The 21,004-nt window shown below is 36.1% G+C and overlaps 1 protein-coding gene across 2 annotated transcripts in view; it reads left to right on the top strand.

The window, feature by feature from the left end:
* Positions 1-21,004, top strand: part of CSMD2 (CUB and Sushi multiple domains 2) — a 1,007,626-nt gene that overhangs the window by 559,369 nt on the left and 427,253 nt on the right. For both annotated transcript variants that reach the window (XM_072610105.1, XM_072610106.1), the window contains exon 6: positions 11,405-11,517. In XM_072610105.1, the coding sequence (XP_072466206.1) occupies positions 11,405-11,517 (113 nt within the window). The remainder of the gene's footprint in view (positions 1-11,404; positions 11,518-21,004) is intronic.

Raw genomic sequence — 21,004 nt, forward strand, 5'->3', positions numbered from 1 at the left:
GAAAAATGGGCTTTCTACTAGTAAACCCTAAAGAGGTCCAAAGCCATAAAATGTCAAACCAAAGTTGCTGCTTTGAGGATTAAAGTTGTTGGGGAGGAAAGGTAATTTGTTAAGAGATCTCATATGAGCCTTTTGTAAGAATGATCAATGCTGAATGCCTGATGGATATGCCTTTAGCAAAACTGAATGATGTTTTATTTCATCTCTTCATTACCCAAGTGAACTGAGAATGAAATATTTCTTCCTAGATTCTCTGCTTTTAATTATCCTCCTGTTTCCATTTTATTGCCCACTAAATGTAGGAGGAGATATTAACTTTTACATGTTGGCCTATCAGATTAACTTAAATGAAAAAACAAAACTAATTGAATTGAAGTAAAATACCTTCTATAACACATTTCAGTGCCTCTTTAGCTACTGTTCATCTAGTTGACACCACATCATTCTGTATATTTTCCTCCTTTTCTTTCTACTTTCAGTCTTCATTAGAGCAAGTGTGAGAGACAGTGGGTAGAATGCCAGTATCATAAGAAAGAGAGAGTCAGAGATGTAGGTTCAAGAATCAAGTCTGCCACGAATGTGTTGGGTGATTTGGGGCAACATTTAACGTTTCTGTGGTCTCAGTTTCCTTATTTATAAAATGAGAGAGTTGAACTAGATGATTGCTATACTTCCTTTCAGCTCTACTATTCTGTAAGTGCTCAATTTAAAATCAGCAAGAGGATCTGGCACTGATGGAAGTGATAGATCACTCTGATTCAATAGGGAGATATATTATTGAAATTGCTTTGGTAATACTGGTACAATGGTAATTATAAGATAAAAAACATTATTATATTTTGAGTCGAGTCAGAAAAGATCATCTGCTCTAACATCCTGATTTGGTAGTTGAGGAAACAGGCCTAAAATGAGAGGTAACTTGGTCAGGGTCCTACACCTATATTATGTCACAGTTGGGATTTTAGCCTCTGTTGTTGCCAAACTGGACGGTTTTCTCCTTGCATCATCCCCCAATCCCCAAAATGTGGTGCTGTGCTCGGTTCATTTCCTATGCCTAGAATGCCCTCCCTCTCCGTCTTATTTCTTTTGATTCTTACCTACTTTTAGTTCTCAATGCAAATTCAGGAAACCCCTCTCCTCAGACATTCTGTAGCAAGTTCTGTACCTTTCTAATTCACTTATCACTGAACATCATGTATTATAATTATCTGTATTAGTGTCTTATTTTCCTACTAGACAGTAACCTCTTAGAGGGCAGGGACCAGATCTCATTTAAATTTTGTATCTCCCATAATGCCCAGAAAGTGCTGTGAACAGAGTAGTACATATTTATTGCTGCTAATCTCAACAGGAAGCCCTTCTTTTGTATGGAGAATATCTCCCATGATATTGTCAAACACCATAGGGGGACAAATATTGCCCTGCTTAATATGTCATTTGATTTCAAAATTCATGAATAGTATTATTCTTTTAGTTACATTTTTATAAAGACTGGTTTAATATGGAAATACATTTTCTGAAGAGAGCCTTCAAGTTTCCATCATGCTGAATCAAGTGTTGTCTTAATTTGAATAAACAATAAAGTGAGATCTTGAATCATCTATACCACAGTAAGTGGTGGCAGACTGTGGAAGAGTGTGGGGGAAATAATTTTGTTCTGGGAGGGAATTTAGATGCTACTAAAATCATGTTTTTAATAATAACAATAGCAGTTAGTCATTAACATTTACTAAATACCTACTTTATGCTGGTACTGCCATTTATAGAGCTTCATGGTTTGAAGAGTTCTCTGATTTAATTATCAGATTATCTTCAATTATAGTGATTATTATCCCTAATTTTGCAAATGAGCAAACTAAGACTAAGGGACCTGCTCAAGGTCACCCAGCTAATAAGAGTGACAAAATTTGAATCCTTATTTTCCTAACTCTAAGCCAAGCCCAATATTCTAACCTCCATACCACTGAGCTGCCTTGTTTGTCTATATTCTATTGGATTCTCTGCCCAAATACCAGTCTGGACCTTGGGTAGTTTTCTTATAACTCTGATGTGCAAACACAGTTTAGACCATTAATCTCTTTTCCTTGCCAGCCTTCAACCCAGCCTCTCTCCATAAAAATATAGCACTGGTCATGAATGAGATTCATAACTATTTTAAACTTCATCTTTCTTTATAAATAGCCTTAAAGGAAAGACCTGATTTATACGCATTTTGTCTCTGACATAGGGCTGAATTTTGCATGGAGGAAAGGGAAACTATGTTTTTCATGTCTTTAAAAAAAACTTAAATGACTTGAACTATAATAAACCCTTTTAGCTGGGATATGGTTCAGTGCGGTAATTGGTTTCTGTAATCTCTCTCAGCATAGTAATATGGGTTCCACATCAAAGTTTAGGATGTGTCAGCAGTACTATTGTAGTCACAACTCCTTTTCTTAAGGTATGTGGTCTTTTAGCAAATATCATTTTGGGGTTCTCACTAAGTGACTATTTCAAAGCTTCTTAAAACTCTCAAATTTTTGTATAATACCTTCTCTCTCTTCCTTCTCTTAGCACCAAGACTTTGTCTCCTTCTTTACTAAGAAAGGAGGTCATATATTTGACCACTCAGCTAGCCAGCTTTGAGTTCTCTTTTCCATGCTTCAAAACCCTTATAGTCAGTCCTTTCCCATGTTTTTTTTGCTTGTTATATAGTCTCTGATGATGGGATGGCCCTTCTTATAAGGCCAGACTATCTTCTGTCTCTTTCAGAAGTTTCCTCCTTTGATCCTGTCTCCAATATTCAAATATCTCCTCATCTATGTAGGGAAGGCCCCACATATAGCTAGACCTATGTAGTGAAGCCCACCTGTGGCAAGATCTGTATTTGTGTGGCTTAAAGGGAGCCTCTCTCAAAGGGAGAAATAGACATTTCTAGCCTCTTCTTACTTTCTCCAAGAGTTTCATTTCTGCTAAGAGGAGAGGCAGGAGTTCAAGACTGGAGGCCACTCTGCACTCTTTAAAGGGAGAGGCACTGGGCTAGAATTATATCTCTCTACTCCCTTAAATATTATTAGTCTAGAGGCTATGATTGGGTTAATTTTAGTTTCTGACAGTTTTGGTGGGAAGGGAACCTCATGCTCTATATCCAAGGCTTGACCCCTTTCCCATCAGGTACCAATTCCACAATGAACATACATTATGGATAGCAAAGAATCCAAATAATAACAAAACAGACACTGGGGAAGGTATACTTAGGGAATATGTGTCATGCAATACAAAATGAAGGAGCTCCCTCATTGGAAGGGAAATAATTAAGCTTAACCAAGAGAGCTTATCTGGATCCCACCCAAGAGAAACTCCCTGAAGTCTCTAAGGGTGCCATCAGGGGACAATGACTTAATGGACACTGCCAGCTACTTTGTCTTCCCAGCATCTTTTCCTTCAGCAACCTGAAGTTGGGGGGTGGGGGGAACTCTACCATTTTCCCTCTTAAAGCTGGAAGCCAGAAATACTTGAAATGACTCAATGCTTAAAGAGTTCTAAAGAGCTGAGGAAGGCTGGAGCTCTCTCACTTTTACCATAAGGAGAGAGTGTCATATCAGTGGACTTTGGAATAGGGGTCAAATCTAATTAGCTTCTTCCCTAGTCCTTTACTCTTAAAAATACTTCATTTGATTCTGTCTTTTCCTCAAGGAATTATTCTATACCTTTCTTTCCATACACAACTAAACTCCTGTTTGCTTCAAATTCTTACCTCCCATGAGCAGAGTAACAGAATTTGAGTTTTAAGGAAGCTCAGTTGCCTTTTAGTTCAACCTATACACAAAAAGAATCCCTACTATAAAATATTTGACAAATGGTCATTCGGCTGTGGAGCACTTAGAGCTTGGTCAGACATAGAAGATGCCAAGGTCATCCACTGCCTCCTGAGTCTTTGTCAGTCATCTTGACTTTTGTCTTGCTACATGACTTTGATAACTCCAGAGGAGAGGGTGAGGCTGACACTACACCTAACTCTGCCTCACTGAAATCCAGTTTATGCATGAGTCAAAAGGCATCACCCATACCATTTTAGTATTTCATTCTTTTATTGTCTTACTATTCAACAGTTCTACTATTTTTTAAAAGTTTTTCAATGTTTTACTATTGTATTATTTTACCATGTCACTATTTTATTATTTTATCTAACTTAAAAGTCCTGTGGCAATGAGCTAGAGACTAAGCAACAGGTATGGATACGTTAGGAACTGTAGTCACAACACTGCACACTGGAGTGAAGCAGGTCTGTGTGCTAATCTGTTATGTTTTTTAGCAAGATGTTTTCAGTGATATTGCCAGATGCCTTCAATGAAGATGAAAATGGCATCAAAGTCAGCTATTGGACTGACTACAAACTTGGCTGCAAACCAAGACTAAAGTGGAGGGAGAGTTTGTTCATGACTTTTTGTTTGTTGATGATTATATACTCAATAAAGCCTCTGAAGTTGAAATGCAGCAGAGTAAGAATTGTTTCTCTTCCACTTGTGCTGATTTTGGCTTGACAATCAACACCAAGGAAACAGGGTCTCCACCAGCAGCACTGCACCATCTGTATGTGGAATCATTTGTTACAGCAAATGGAGACATTTTGAATGCTGTGGATAGATTCACTTACCTTGGCAGTATACTTTTCAGGGATGTTCACAAAGATTATGAGGTCAATGCACACCTTGCTAGAGCTAGCTCAGTATTTGGGAGGCTCCAAAGGAAAGTGTGAGAGAGAAGAAGTATTAGGCTGCCTACCAAACTGAAGGTCTGACCTTATTGTTGTATGCATGTGAAACCTCAACAGTCTACAAGCACCATGCCCCAAAACTGAATTACTTCCGTGGAATTGTCTTAGGAAAATTCTGAATATCACCTGGCAAGATAAGGTACCAGACCCTGATGTTCTTTCTTGAGCTGAACTATCAGGCATTCAAAGTCTACTGAAAAGAGGACAACTCTGATGGACTGGCCACATTGTTCTAATGCCAAAAATACATTTACCTAAAAGACTATTTTATGGAGAATTCACGCAAGGGAAGTACTTACACAGAGGTCAGAAGACAGAACAATCACAAAGTCAATGAAGAACTTTGGAATCAATTGTGAGACACAGGAGACCCTAACACAGGACCACCCACCATGGTGTGCCCACATCAAAGAAGGCACTGCACTCTATCAACAAAAAAAAAAAAATGCAGTAGCCCCAAAGAAATGTGAGATGTGCAATTTAGAGACAGCTCCATCCCAAATGTTCATATGGACTATTTGTGCCCAACCTGTGGTAGAGCCTTTCAAGATTGTATTGATCTGATAAGCCACAGTTGTACACACTGTACATTGACCTTGACATCATGATGTCATTTTGGTCCTCTTCGAGTACAAAGGATAAGAATGGGGATATACAAAGAAATATATAGAAGGAAAAAGACAGTCTCTGTTTTCAACGAGCTTATATTCTTTTCCTTCCCCCCGCATTTCATTATTTTGTTAAATATTTCTTAATTACAAGTGAATATTTTAACATTTGTTTTTAAAAATTTTGAGTTCCACATTTTCTTCCTCGGTTATACATGTGAAGCATGGAAAACATATTTATACTTTAGCTTTTTGCCAAACACACAGAATAAATCAAGAAAAATAAGGAAAATCAAAAAGTATATTTCAATGTGTACTCAAAGTTCAGCAGTTCTCTCTCAGGGGTAGATAGCATTTTTCATCATGTAGGGTGCTTTGGACTTGTCTTAAATCATTGTTCTGATCAGAGTAGCGGAGTCTTTCAGTTGATCATCATTACGCTATTGCTCTTACTGTGTACAATGTTCTCCTGGTTCTGTTTCCTTCATTTTGCATCAATTCATCTAAGATTTCCCAGTTTTTTCTCAAACTATCCAGCTTGTCACTTGACACTGCTTGTCATTTCCTTACAATCATATGCTGCTTGCAGTTTGATTGCTAATTCCTAATTGATCCCCAGTTTCCAATCTTTTTTCACTACAAAAAGAACTGTTATAAATATTTTTGTACAGATAGATCCTCTTTACTTTTCTTTGATATCTTTGGGAAAGACATGGTAGTGCTATTGCTAGGTCAAAGGGTATGCACAGTTTTGTAGCCCTTTGAGTATAATGAGCTTATACTCTCACAGAGGAAGATAGAAAACAAAATGGAGTTGAAAAGCAGGAGTCTGGATGGAGGCATGTGCATGGAAGTATCATGGCAAATTCAAGAGAATGAGTAACGGCTGCTCTCAGCCTTTCCTCAAAATAGAGGCTCTAGAAAGAACTCACCAGTGGGAGAAGGAGCCTGAGGGAGCAGAGCGAGGAGGTAACTGAGGCATGATGGTGTAGTGGAGAATTTTCTTCACAATCTCATCAGCTCCTGTGGGTTCAATTATTATCTTTAATGGATTATTTCATATCTGTGTATCCCCTTATTTTCTTTCCTGTACTCTTGTTCATCACTACCAGTTTGCTGGGCATCTACACCTGGATGTCTCATAACAATCTGAAATAAATACATATTCAAAATACTACTCGTGAGTTTTTCCCCCTAAAACTACCCAATTCCTTTCCTTCTGTTAAGGGTGCCACCATTCTTCATGTAACCTAGTTTTCACAACCAGAGAATTGTCTTTGATTTTCCCTTTACCCTCATCCACCTCTTCCCCAGTGTTTAATCTTTTGTCAAATCCTGTCAGTTCTTCCTTTACAACCTGCCTTGAATCCATTCCTTCTCAAGCCCCTTCCTCCTTTTTCTCTTCATGTGAATGAATGAAGAATTAATTAAGTTCCTTTTACATGCAAAGCTCTGTGCACTGGGGATATAAATGGGAAAGTGGAAACAGTTCCTGCTCTCCAGAATCTTAAATTCTAATAGGGGTGATGGCACATTTAGGAGATTTTAGAAGGAATTCAGATAAATGGGACCAATGTTCCTTAGGGCACAGGAGTGAAACAGATGATAATGCATCTTTAATGTCATTTAATGAGGGGAAAACTCTGTTTTCTGATATTGAATTATTTGACAGTGCCAAGGACTTTGGGGCTAAGAATCTACTTTTCTGAGGCTCCAGTAGATGTGACTGCTCAGGAGGCAAGTATCTGTAGAAGTTGTTGCCAAGTTGCATCTCCACAGAAGTTGCTTTCCCAGATAGTGGTTGTGGGGACAGACCTTGTAGCAGGGTTGGTGGTCTGGAGGGCACTACTGTTTCCAGTACTCTTGAGTTTAGTGTCCTAAGCTTTATTCATCCGAATCTGAGAGGATATGGTGGTCAAGGTGATGACAGTGGCCAGTTGTCCTGAAACATACTCCCTCTCTATCCCTCAGGGTTCCTTGCTGCTTGACCAAGACTGGCTTGCTTGTCCTGTAGTTGGCAGTTCATAGGTTTTTGGTAGCTACTGCCCTATTTCATGCCCTCAGTAACTCTTGACCTGCAATTATTGTAGTAGTCTATCTCCCAGTCTTTCTGTTCAATTCATTATCTAACCATTAGTCAATCAGTAAACATTTTTAAATTATTTACTATGTTCCAGGCACTGCATTAAGTGCTGGGGATACAAACAAAGGTAAAAGACAGTCCTTGCCCACAAGGAGGTCACATCCTGAAGGAGACAACATGCAAACAACTATGTACAAACAAGCTTAATACAGGGTATCAATAAGGAGAAGGCACTAGAATTAAGAAGGATTGGGAAAGGCTTTCACAACATGACAAAATAGTCTTCCTACGTAAATGTAACCATATCACTGCCGGACTTGAGAATTGTTAGTGGTTCCTTCTTGCCTTGATGATAAAATACTTCCCAGTATTTAAAGTCCTAGAAAGGATGGATAGCTAACAGTGAATAGTGGAGTAAGGATCCCAAAAGATCTTGACAGACAAGAGTATTAGACTGAATCTAATAAGATGAAATTCAGCAGGAATAAACATAATCATTTGAATTCATGCCACATGAGGCTCAGTGGAAGGAATATTTAGCCAGGAGAAATAGAAGACTTATGAGGGATAGGACAATTGTGTTCAAGTATTTGAAGGACTGTTATGGGGAAGACAGATTAGGACTGTTTTGTCTGTTTGGCCTCAGGGGGCAGAACCAGCAGCAATGGGTAGAAGTTGTGAATAGTAAAAATTTAAATTTGATTGGTGGAACTTACTAAAAATTAGAAAAAAGTGCTGCAAAAGTGGAATAGACTGCCAAATGGGAATCGAAGCTGCCATAATCATAAGATAATAGATCTAAAGAGGTCATCTAGTCTAATACCTCCACTTCTAGATAGCTCTGATTGCTGGGAAATCTGTCCTTTTGTCAATCTTAAATTTACCTCTGCCTCATTGAGTCATGGACATGAATCCAACTGCTATGAAGGAATCATCTTAGTAAAGAGAACTTGAGAAAGTTCATAAGCTCATTATTACTAGCTGTCTGCAGGAAATATGCCAGAAAGAATGCCTGCTATTTTCCCCATTGGTGAAATCACACTCACAGAACTTAAGAGTTGGAAGAGAATTTGGTGTCCACCCATATCTAAAAGGAATTCCCCTCTATTGTATCTGATAAGTGGCCACATGGTCTTTGCTTCATGATATTCAGTGATGAAGAACCCGCCACTTAAGATGGAGAGAGCTCTGATTCTGGAGCCAGAGAACATAGGTTCAAATCCTGCCTCTGATGCTATGTCTGGCTGGTGTTTTGCAATATACTGTAACATTGTATTAGATTGCTTATACTTTTTATTCCCATTCATGTGCTCAGTTGCTTTCTTTCACCATATGCTTCATTTATTAATTAACATAGAATACTACTCCTTCCCTTTTCTCAGATTTTTTTAATGATATATACTTAAAAAAAATTTTACACTAAAATTTTAAAAAAGGTATATACTTTCATTGTTGTACTTAGTCTTGAGTCCCATCCCATAATGTAAAGCCTGTTTGGTGGTTATCCTTTTGAGTCAACATTTCAAGTTCACTTTGCTTATATATATGCATATATATATAGATATAGATATAGATATAGATATGTACCCACACCCACACCCACATATACCCCCCCATATATATATATATATATATATGTTATGCATTGGTTTATTAGACATCTTAGGCCATTAATACTAGTCTTCATTCATAAGTATCTTCTTTCTATATAAACTCTCTTGTGAATTAGTACATGCCTCTTCCAACGCATTTATATTCAAACTTTTTGTCCTCTATAGAACCTGATCTTTTGGGCAGTTCCTCTTAAATCTTCATATAAAGGCAGTACAGCAAATCTCCTGGGAAACTCATTTATTTTGATCTTTATCACATGTACTCCATTGCCTGTGAGTTGCCCATTTTTATGCTGTTGTAAGCTATTGTATAGAAAAGCAGATCCCGGTCTTCAAAAGCATGTAAGTGGCCAGCTGTTCAATGAAAATAGCACTTGTACACTCAGATCTTTTATTTTCTTACCCAGAATTTCAAAGTTAGTAAGATGCAAGACTTTTCTCCCCTTAAATACATTTTTCATTCTTATGTAAATCAGCAAAAGTATGTCTTGACTGGTGAGTGTGATGAGTCTATAACATGTGGGCAGATAATACAATACTAGAAAGATAGTACATGTTCCTAACTAACTAGGTCAGATCTACACATTATGTATTTTGCATCCTTGGTACTGTATTGTTTTTGCAGTACAATAGCATGATTTATCCCACATGTTGGCACCTGTGAATCCTCCTTAGGGCTTGTTGAATATAGATTTTTTTTTATTATCAGAAGTTTTGTATTCACCTTTTATGTCCAGACTTATGTATGTCTTGTGTACTTCCAAATGTGCACAATTTCTGCTCCTTCTCTTTCTCCTTTGTGTCTGCCCTTCTACTTCTTTAGAATGTTTTTTACTGTATTATTTTTCCTTTCCTATCTACAGAATTTTTATTTTATCTAATTAGTGATAACATTGTGTACCATGCTATCCTAAAGTAAGTCAATAAGTAAACGTATATAACATTTGCTTGTTACTCAGATTTGAATTAGAAACTGGGAGTGGGGGAGGGGAAAGGAGAATTTATAAGAATGAGACAGATTGTACTTGGGAGAGGCTGGATGTGTGCTCATGAAATCAATGATAAATTAAGTGAAGTAGCATCTTAAGTATTGTAGTCATACAGAGAAGAAAATCAATTTGTAATATTTTGATATATAGTTAAGAAAACTGATGAGGATGGAATGCCAGAGGGGGTAGAATAACAGAAGCAGGGTTATAGAGGGAGAGGACATAGCGCAAGTTGGAGAAATTGAAGAGGCTGGCTTACTAGAGTTGGAAGAGTTGATTACCAAGAAAAGAAGGATTGATTATTGGTTATTTAGGGTAGGATCTCATGAATGAAGGCTCTCAAAAACCAGGTTGAAGAGTTCAAGTTTGACTTTCAGAAAGTCAGGAAAATGATAAAATCAGAGCTGTGCTCTTAGCATGTTAACCAGCTGTCAATATGGAGGATAAAGTATAATTTAGAATAAAAGCTTCTGAAGGGCAAAGACTCTTTGTTGCTGGGTTTTGTTGTTTGTTTGTTTGTTTTTTTTGTATAACCATCACTTAACATAAAACTCTGAAATAAATATTGAATTGAATTTATTTATGAAGGAAGTCCATCTGAGTATCAGCAACCTGTTAGGACTTGTTGATGAGGACCAGACTGACCTCAGTAGAAGTAGAGGAAAGCATGAGTTTGAGACACATTGCAAAAGAAAAATTAGACTATCTCATGCTTCCTCTTGTGTGTGTGTGTGTGTGTGTGTGTGTGTGTGTATGAGAGAGAGAGAGAGACAGAGAGAGAGACAGAGACAGAGACAGAGACAGAGAGAATGTGGCTCCTTTAGGATGCTCCACATGGCCTATTTACCAACCAATTGGTATCCTCTCTTCTGATTCCATGAACGTTAGGAGAGATATTAAAGCATTAGAATCAGGCAGGCAGATGCAAATGTAAGGGTAGACAGACTGAGTACCAGAGTGTTCATAGTGATAGCCCCGTGTTAGAAGGGTATACTCAGATATATATATATACACACACACACACACATATATATATATATATACACACATATATACATATATATACATATATATATGTATATATATATATACACATATATATATATATATATATATGTCACTGGATCCTTATGCATAGTTAGGGTTTTGATATCTTATTTCTTATGATGATTTATATCAGGGAAGGGTCGCAGAGGTAGTTCCCAAGTCTCTTCTCCCATCTGTACTTGAGGACAGACCTCCTGGCTCAATGAGAGTGAGGTTTACTTGTCTTAGCTAGCATCATAAGTTACTCAGTGAAGAGTGTACTATATATGCGCACTTACAGTGATCATTTGTATCTTATACCTCATTAGGTTCACTGGAGCCAGCCTTCCTCCCCCAGTTATCAGCAGTAAGAACTGGCTCCGCCTCCACTTCACATCTGATGGCAACCACAGGCTGAAGGGATTCAGTGCCCAATACCAAGGTAATTAATTGATCATTTGTTATATAGAGTAATACTCTATTTAATACCACTTTTCTTTGCCAGAGAAAATTTTCAAAGTTTTTTCCAGGTGAAAAGGTATTGGGAGATTTTACACTTTTCTCTGTCTATAATGTAGTGTCAATCTGTGTTCAGAGTTTTAAAAATTCAAAATTTCTTTCTTACTAATGTTTTTATTTCATATACATGTATATATACATGTGTATATCTATCATCCATCCATCCATCCATCCATCCATCCATCCATCCATCCCTCCATCCATCCATGAATCCATCCATCCATCCATGAATCCATGAATGCATGAATGCATGAATCCATCCATCCATCCATCCATCCATCCATCCATCCATCCATCCATCCATCCATCCATCCATCCATCCATCCATCTATCCATCCATCTATCCATCTATCTATCCATCTATCTATCTATCTATCTATCTATCTATCTATCTATCTATCTATCTGTCTGTCTATCTATCTCCTAATTCTGCTCAAATTCTTCTTCATCTGTTCATTCAGGTATTCCCAGGTTTCTCTGAAGTGGTTCAACCTTTTCATTTCTTATGGCATATAGTATAAATTATTAAGCCAGTTAGATGAGGATCTCCCTAAGTTTTTGATTGTTTGCAACTATAAAAAGTTACTATAAACATTTTTGTACATTTTGATCCTTTTCCTTTTTCTGTGATCTCTTTGGGGTATGAAACTAAAAGCATCACTGGGCCAAACAAGTGTATATGTACAGTTTAATGATTTTGGGTTTACACTTCCAAATTGATTTCCAGATTAACTAGACCAAATCACAGCTTCTCCAATGTACTATTTTTCCCATAGTCCCTCTAATAATTGTCATTTTCCTTTTTTGTCATTTTTGCCACTTTGATACTTACCTTGACTTTTTCTGACAATGGTTTTCTTTTATCCTTGAAAGAAAAAGTGAATTTCATGAGTAAAAATCATCTTTTCCCCCATCTATAATATTCCAGTCTTTACATATTTTAAGATAGATACTTCTTAACATAATGGAGAAAAGTGTCTGTCTTCCTGTGTCTTAACAGAAATAAGTGTTGAAATTTGTCAAAAGCTTTTTCAGTATTTATTCATCTAATCATGATATTTTTATAATTTTTGATATTAATAATTATTATGGTTGTAGTTTTTTTATATTGAACCAATTCTTAATTCCTGGTATAAAGCCAAACTTTTTATGATGCATAATTTTTAATATGTTTTCATAGCCTGTTGGTTAATATTTAATATTTTTATGTCAATATTAGACATATTGGTCCTTAATTTTCTTTCTCTTCCTTGTCTCTCCCTGGTCAAGGTAATAAATAAATCATAGAAATAATAAATAAATGAATAAATAAATCATAGAAAGATCAAAAAGATCCCTTCTATTATTGTTGTTTATATAATATTGGAATTAACTTTTGTTTAAATTTTTGACATAATTCACTTGTAAATTTAGTTCCATTTAGCTAATAGATTTTTTTTTTACTCTTGGGAGTTCATTTGTAGCTTTCTTAGTTGCTTTTTCTGCTAATAAAGCCATTTTAAAAATGAACTTCTTCAGTTAGCTTGAATATTTTATATTTTTTCTAAGTATTTATACATTTTATCTTCATCATAAAGATTATTGACATATCACTGGAAAAAGTAATTATTGATTTTTTATTATTTAAATTATTATTTAATCTTTTATTTCTTCTTTATCCTGAATTCTGATTTTCCTTTTTTGATATGAACAATTTAATTTTTCTTTCTTAAATAATCAAGTGTCTTTATTTTATTTTAATTTTGTCCAAAAACCAGTTTCTGGTTTTGTTAGTTCATTTTTTTTTTAATTTTAAGTTTTGTTAATCTCTTCTTTGATTTTCAGGATTTTTATTTTTGTGTTGATGGATTTTATGTGGTGCATTTCTAGTTTTTTAGTTGCATACTGAATTTATTGATTTGTTTTTTCTTTTGTTGATGAAAGCCTTTAGAAATAGACGATTTTTGACTAAATTTTGGCTACAGTTCAGAAGTTTTAGTATGTTGTTTTTGTCATTTTAATTAATAAATTTGTCCATTGTTTCCATGATTTGTTCTTTGACTTACTAGTTCTTTAGTATTGTTACTTAGTCTCCAGTAATTTTTAAATTTTTTTTAGGCTAGATAGCTATGTAGATATCTATGTCTGTATGTATTTATCTATATAAGTATATGACATGACTAAGAAATATGTAAATTCCCTTGTTTTATGAATAGTTGCCCGAAATCTATCACTTCTAATTTTTTAAAGTCCCATTCAAGCCCTTAACATCTTTATTTATCTTTTTGTTATATTTTTCTAAGTCTGCATCTCCCTTCAATTCATTTAACTTTTTGATGCTATGCTATACATTGCATATATAAATATTGATATTGTTTTGGTATTTGTGGTACCTTTAAGCATAATGTAGTTTTCCCGCCTCTCTTTTTATCTTATTTTTACTGTATCCTTGTGATTAATACTCCAGCTTTTGAGAGTTCATTTGAAGCTTAAAAGATTCTACTCCAATACCTCACTTAACTCTGTGTGAATCTTTGTTTCAAGTGTGTTTCTTGTGAATAATATATTGAATTCCACTTTCTATTCCATTCATTTATCTTTTTCCTTCTCATTGGTGAGTTCATCACATTCACTATTATGGTCATTAATGGTGTTCTTCCCCCAATATTATTGCCTTATTGTTGTACTTTTTCCACTCCTTTGCCCTCTCTCCTCTCTTTACAATTAGAAGAAAGTAGGAAGAGAGGAATTTGCCCAACATTTATGTTATATAAAAGACGAGACCCATTTCTGTTCTCTTGCTCCCACTCTGAGCACAAGTTTTTAATCTTCTGACTTTCCTTCACATTTCCTACCCCACAGTGTTGGAGTTTGTATTGCTTGTGATTAGCTCCTTTCATGTCCCACCTTCTTAAAATATCCTTATTTTCTCCCTGGTCCCTTCTATTTCTCTCAGTGTATTTCTACAGAATGTGTGTGTGTGTGTGTGTGTGTGTGTGTGTGTGTGTGTGTGTGTATCTGTGTTTCATGCAATTTTGTCTGATTCTGATGAAAGTGAGGTTCATGGGGTACCAGCTCACTCTAGCCTTTTATACTCTTTGTCTTTGTCTATTATGTGGAAAAATGAGATCCTTTTTCTTCCTCCTTTCTTCACCTATGACAACCCTTCTCTTTCCTTCTTCTCCTCAGGGTTTAGAACCACATCAAACCACCCTCAGGCCCTCTGCTGTCTTGTTTAACTTTATCTATGACTTTTGAAGACCTTAGGCCTCTCAGAGGACACTTGTCACTTCTCTCCCTATTAACTTATAAACATTCTCACATAGTACCTTCTAGTTGATCAAATTGTTTACTTTCATATATTTCTCTTATCTCCTGTATTTTCATTCCAGAATATTTACTCAGTTCTCATCTTTTCATCAGGAATGTTTGGAAATCCCCTGTGTCATTAAGAATCTGTTTTTCCTTTCTAGAATTGTGCTATGTTTTGCTGGATAAATTATTTTTGATTATAAGTCTTTGCCTTCTGCCTTTTGGAACATATTTTAAGCTCTCTTTTATTGTGGCAGCTATCAAATCTTGTGATATTGATTTTTATTTTTCTGTACTATTTCTGGATATTTGCAGCATTTTTCTTTGACCCTGGAAACCCCGGATTTTAATTATGACATTCTTAAGAGTTCTTTTTCAAGCTTTCTTTTAGGAGAATTTTTATTATTTTCACCTTGCTCCCAGATTCTAAGAGATCTGAGTGGCTTTCATTTATTATTTCTTGAAATGTGATAGCCAAGTTTCATTGTCTTATAATAATTTGCAGGTAGTACAATGAGTTTTATATGATCTCTCCTTGAGTTGGAAGGCAGAGAGAGAATTTGGAACTCAAAATTAAAAACAAAAAATGTTAACCTATCAGAATCATGAATGGGAGAAGAATTTATAAATAAGCAAGAGGTAGAGAGCATTGTGAAATATTAAATGAATACTTTTGGAACATTAATGGAACATTAAATTAAAAAGGTTTTGTACCCATAAAACCAATTTAATTAAGATTAGAAGGAAAGCAGAAAATTGAAAAAAATTATAGACAGTTACTTGGATAAAGATCTCATATCTCAAATATATAGAGAACTTTATTAAATGTATAAGAATGAGTCATTTCACAATTGATACATGGTCAAAGGATATGAAGAGACAGTTTTTGGATGAAGACATTAAAGCTATATAGATGAAGAAATTCTCTAGATCATTATTGAGTAGATAAATGCACTTTAAAACAACTTTGAGGTATCATCTCACACCTACCAGATTGGCTAAAATGATAGAAGGGAAAAATGACAAATGTTGTAGGGAATGCGGAAAACTGGGACACTAAATACACTGTTGGTGGAACTGTGGACTGACTCAACCATTCTGGAGAGCAATTTGGAATTATACCCAAAGAATTATAAAATTGTGTATGCCCTATGACCTAGCACTACCATTATTAGATCTGTTACTTAAGGTGATCAGAGAAAAAGGAGAAGAATTTATATGTTGCAAAATATTTATAGCAACTCTCTTTGTGGTGGCAAAGAACTTGAAATTGAAGGGATGCCCATCAGTTGGGGGATGGCTAAACAAGTTATGGTATATGATTGTAATGGAATGCTGCTGTGTTGTTAGAAATGATGAGCAGGTTGATTTTAGAAAAAACATGGAAAGACTTGTAGGAAATAATGAAGTGTGAAATGAGCAGAACCACGAGAACATTGTATTGTTCGTAGAATAACTGTGAAAGACTAAATTATTCTGAGTACTAGAAATACTTGAATCAACTACAAAGGACCTATGAAGAGACATGCAATCTACTTCCAGAGAAAGAACTAATAAATAGGAGTATGCATAGTATGGCCACATATCTATAAGTACATCTATATCTGTGTCAAATGCTGGTCTCTAGTGTGGGGAGGGGGTAGGAAGAGAGTTCGCAACTTAAAATATAACAAAAATAAAATTAATAAAAAATAACCAAAAAATTAAAAATATAATTGGATAATATTTAATGAAAGAAATAAAAAAACATATTTAAAAAAGATTATGATTCCTTAATTTGTTTTCCAGCTCTTTCTAAAGATGCTATATACTTTACATTTTCTTTTCTAAAATCTTTTTATTGTTTAAAAAAATATTTCTTATGGTTTCATCATCTTTTTGTTTGCCCCATTCTGACTTTCATAGTGGTTAGTTCTTAGGTAGGGCATATCACCATTTATTTTAAGATATTAATTATCTGCCAGTTTTTCTTCCTTATATGTTCTGTTTTGCTTCTCTGGTTCCATTCCCTTCCACAAGTGCTGCCACGCCTCCCCTTCCCCCCACCCCAGGCCCCAATAATCCTATATGTCTTTTGGCTAGGTCATTCTTTTCTCTGAGATTATACTTGGGTTCATTGTGGATTTATGGAGGAAATGAAGGGAATGCATATTTATTAAATGTCTACTGTGTGCCAGGTACTGTGCTAAAGCACTTTACAAATATTATCTCATTTATTCTTCTTCTGGATTTATTTCTTGACTTTCTCAGTCCAATGTCTTTTGACATTGTATTTGGCATATTTTTTTTCCCCCTCATATCTCAAGCCTCAGTTTCTGGATCAGTAGCTTATATTAAGGTCAAATTTCACTTCTGCACTCCTGGATGACATTTCTGTAGGAATTGTCTGGCCATAACTTCCTGGTATGATTTCATCAGCTACCATGAAATCAATTATCTTTCTGTAGGTGATTCTTATATTTTTATATCTAGCCCTAATTTTCCTTCTCATGTCCAGTTTAATATCTCTAGCAATTTATTGGACATTTCCAGATGGATATCCAGTAGACATCATAAACTCAACATGAGCAACTCTGAATTCATTATCTTTTCCCTCAAATTTATCTGTCTTCTAAACTTCTCTATTACTCTAGAGCATACCACCATTTTCCTTAGTCACCTAGGCTTAAAATCTAGGTATCTTCATTGACTTCTCGCTTTCTCTCAATCTCAATATCCAATCTATTGCCAAGCCATGTTGATTTTGCTCTCCCAACATCCTTTATCTACACCCCTTCTTTACTCTGACTTTGCCTCCATTCTCGTTCAAGCTCTTATCACCCAATACTTAGTTTTCTATAATACCCTTCTGGTTGGTAACTGTCTCAAATCTCCCCACTCTAGTCCATCCTCTACTCAGCTACCAAAGTGAAATTCCTAAGGCATAGTCCTGATCATGTCACTCCGACTCCTTCCACCCTACCCATTCAATAAACCCCAGTTGCTCCCTATTACCTTTAGTATCAAATATAAAATTCTTTGTTTGACTTTTAAAGTCCTTCATCTCCTGTCCTATTCTCACCTTTCCAGTCTTCTTAAAGTTTTATGTTGTTGTTCAGTCATTTCAGTCATGTTTGACTTTCCATGACCCCATTTTGGGAGTTTTCTTGGTAAAATTACTGGAGTGATGTGTCCTTTTCTTCTCTATCTCATTTTACAGATGAGAAACTGAGGCAAACAGGGTTAAGTGATTTTCCCAGGGTTACACAGCTAGTTATTGTCTAAGGCCAGATTTGAACTCAGAAAGATGAGTCTTCCTGATTCCAAGCCCCCGTGCTCCATCCACTGCCACACCTAGCACCTAGCACACCTTAAAGTTTGGTGTCCTCCATGTACTCTGTGACCTAGTGATACTGACCTCCTAACTATTCCTAAGATAAAGGTGCTTCATTCCTTATTCTGCATTTTAACTGGCTGTCCAGATAGTAACTGTTTCTGTTTTTTACCCAGGAACCCTGAAGGTCTCTGCTTCCCAGTTTGATTTTTTTTATTAAAGGGGCCATACCTTGAGTAACTACTTAAAGAAGCCTATTCATTGAATGGGTATATCTCACTCAAAGTGAGGATGTGATAAGACCTTATCCTGAAAGGAGCAGGGTCTCATATTGCATCCTGAGCCATCTCCAGTCATCCTGATGAATATCAGATCACTGGACCCAGATGGCTCAAGAGAAGAAAGTGAAGTTGGTGACCTTTCACAGCCCTCCCTCACTCAAATTAGAGTCAACTGAAAGTCATGTCATCATCTTGATGTCGTGGTCCTCTTTGAGAAAGAAGGACAAACACAACAACAACATTGATAACCTGGAGCATAAACAGAAGAGAGTGACCAGGATAGTATGGATCAGTGAAATGAATTGTGAATTTTTAACATGGAAAAGAAGACTTGAATGAGGATGTACAGCACGGAATATAATCACTAGTTTCAAGTATTTTATGCCTGTCACATAAAAAAAAGTTTAAATATGTTCTGCTAGATCCCAGATGGCAGAACTGGGAACAATGAACAGAAGCTCTAGAGAAGCAAATTTTAGCTTAATGTAGGGAAAATCATCTTGACAAATAGAATCATCCTCAAGACAAAGTACTGTCTCAAGAAGTACTGGGTTCCCTATTAATGAAGGTCTTCAAGCAAAAGTGGGATAATCATTTGTTAAAAATACTGTAGGGAAAATCTGATTCAAGATTAGATGACTCCTGAGGGTCTTAGATACCATAATTTTTTAAATGAGAAAACTGAAGTAAAAAATAGCTTATTGTAAGTGAGAGAAATAGGTGGGACTAGGTCCCAGAGTATCTATGACTCAGTATACATATCTACTGGACTTGGACATAGATGAATCTTTCCCCCAATGTGAACACTTGAGACACTTTTTGTTTGACTCTGAGCCATGTTCTGGCCCTTATATACATTTAAATTTTCCGATAAACCAATCTTTGTTGCCAGTCTACATGTCAGGTCCAGAAGTTCTTAGCCCTGATTCTATCACTGTTCCTGTTAATGCTATGCCACTGTTCTCAGATTATTTCCTATCTACTCTGCATATGTGCGTGTATGTGTGTATGTGTGTATATGTGTATGTCTGTATGTATATTATCTTTCCTCCTTATGAGCACCAGTGGGAGCTCCTTGAGGGTGGAACTAGTTTTTCCTTTCTTCATACTCCTCAGTGCTTTGCATGGTACCTCTCACAGAGCAGGTGTTTAACAAATGTTTGTTGACGGACAGACTGAATGAATGCCTTTTGGAGAGCTCTAATTGTTTTTTTAACATCAAAAATAAATTTGCTACTGCAACTTCCATCAGTTGTTCCTGGTGCTGTCCTCCGAGGTTATATAGAACAATTTTAATCCCTCTTCCACAAGACAGTCTTTCAAATGCTCAAACACAACCATCATGCCCCTCTGTAGCAAGAGGTCTTCTCCTCTTGCTAAACTTCTCAGTTTCTTCAACTGGTATTTATATAATATAGACTTGTCTCTTTACCATCTTGATCAATACTCCTCTTGATACTTTCCAGCTCTTAAGGACCCTACTAAAACTGTGGTTCTCAGAACTGATCCCAGTGAGCCCCCCCTATTATATTTTCCCTCAATTGATTATCAGTTCATACCAGTTTGTCAGCCAAACTTAATTCAATTTTTATGAAGGGGTATTTTTCCAAGATGTTATAGTAAGAATAGTTGGTACCAAACATCTCCTTTCCTATATCAAGTTACTTGATGTCTCAGGGAGGAGGGAAGGGAGGAAGAGAGGGAAAGAATTTGGAACTCAAATTTACAAAAGGAAAGTCAAAAATTGTTTTTACATATAATTGGGAAAAAATAAAATATTATTCAAACATCCCCTCAAAAGTCTGTGATATTTTCTTCTATAAGTACATACATATTCCAGGAGGAAATGGGTCCAGGCTTAGAGGGGATCATTGCAAAGGGAACAGAGCTTCTGACTGCTGGAAATCTTTATCTTTATCTCCTGTGTGTGAGATAATTATAAAGTTTCCTTTATATATGGTATAGTTATCTGCCATGCTCCTTGTAGAAACTTGAAGCTGCCTTTCCTCAGTGTGTAGCTTTGGGGCATAGATGTACACCTTTCCGGACAGATAAAAAAAATGTAGGACCCTAGATAAACATATGGGCTCACCCTCTGAGAAGACACCTAGACACATGCCCTGGAATGACATATGGACAAACAAGGAGTATGTAGTAGATACTTGGTGCTTCCCCAGTGTTGAAAAAAATTGAGGAAACTGGGGATTCCTCGACAACCAACCTCGTAATATTTGGGCCCACACAGACCTCTCTGCCTATCTGAATTTTCATTTTTGTACCAACTCAGTATCCCCATGAAACTTCCTGTTCTCTTGTACTTTTTCTATACTTAATAATAACAATATTTGTCTTAAAAAGTGCTTTACATGTCTTATCTAATTTTACCCTCACGCATAGGTAGAGCAGATATAATTTTACAGATGAGAAAACTGATACTTAGTAGTGCTAGAGATTCTCTACCTGTAACATTTCATTTCCCTTCTCTGTGCCTTTACTTACCTAAGCAGTCTCTTGCATTTGGATGG

Source organism: Notamacropus eugenii, chromosome 5, assembly GCF_028372415.1.
Source record: "Notamacropus eugenii isolate mMacEug1 chromosome 5, mMacEug1.pri_v2, whole genome shotgun sequence".
Lineage (NCBI taxonomy): Eukaryota > Metazoa > Chordata > Mammalia > Diprotodontia > Macropodidae > Notamacropus > Notamacropus eugenii.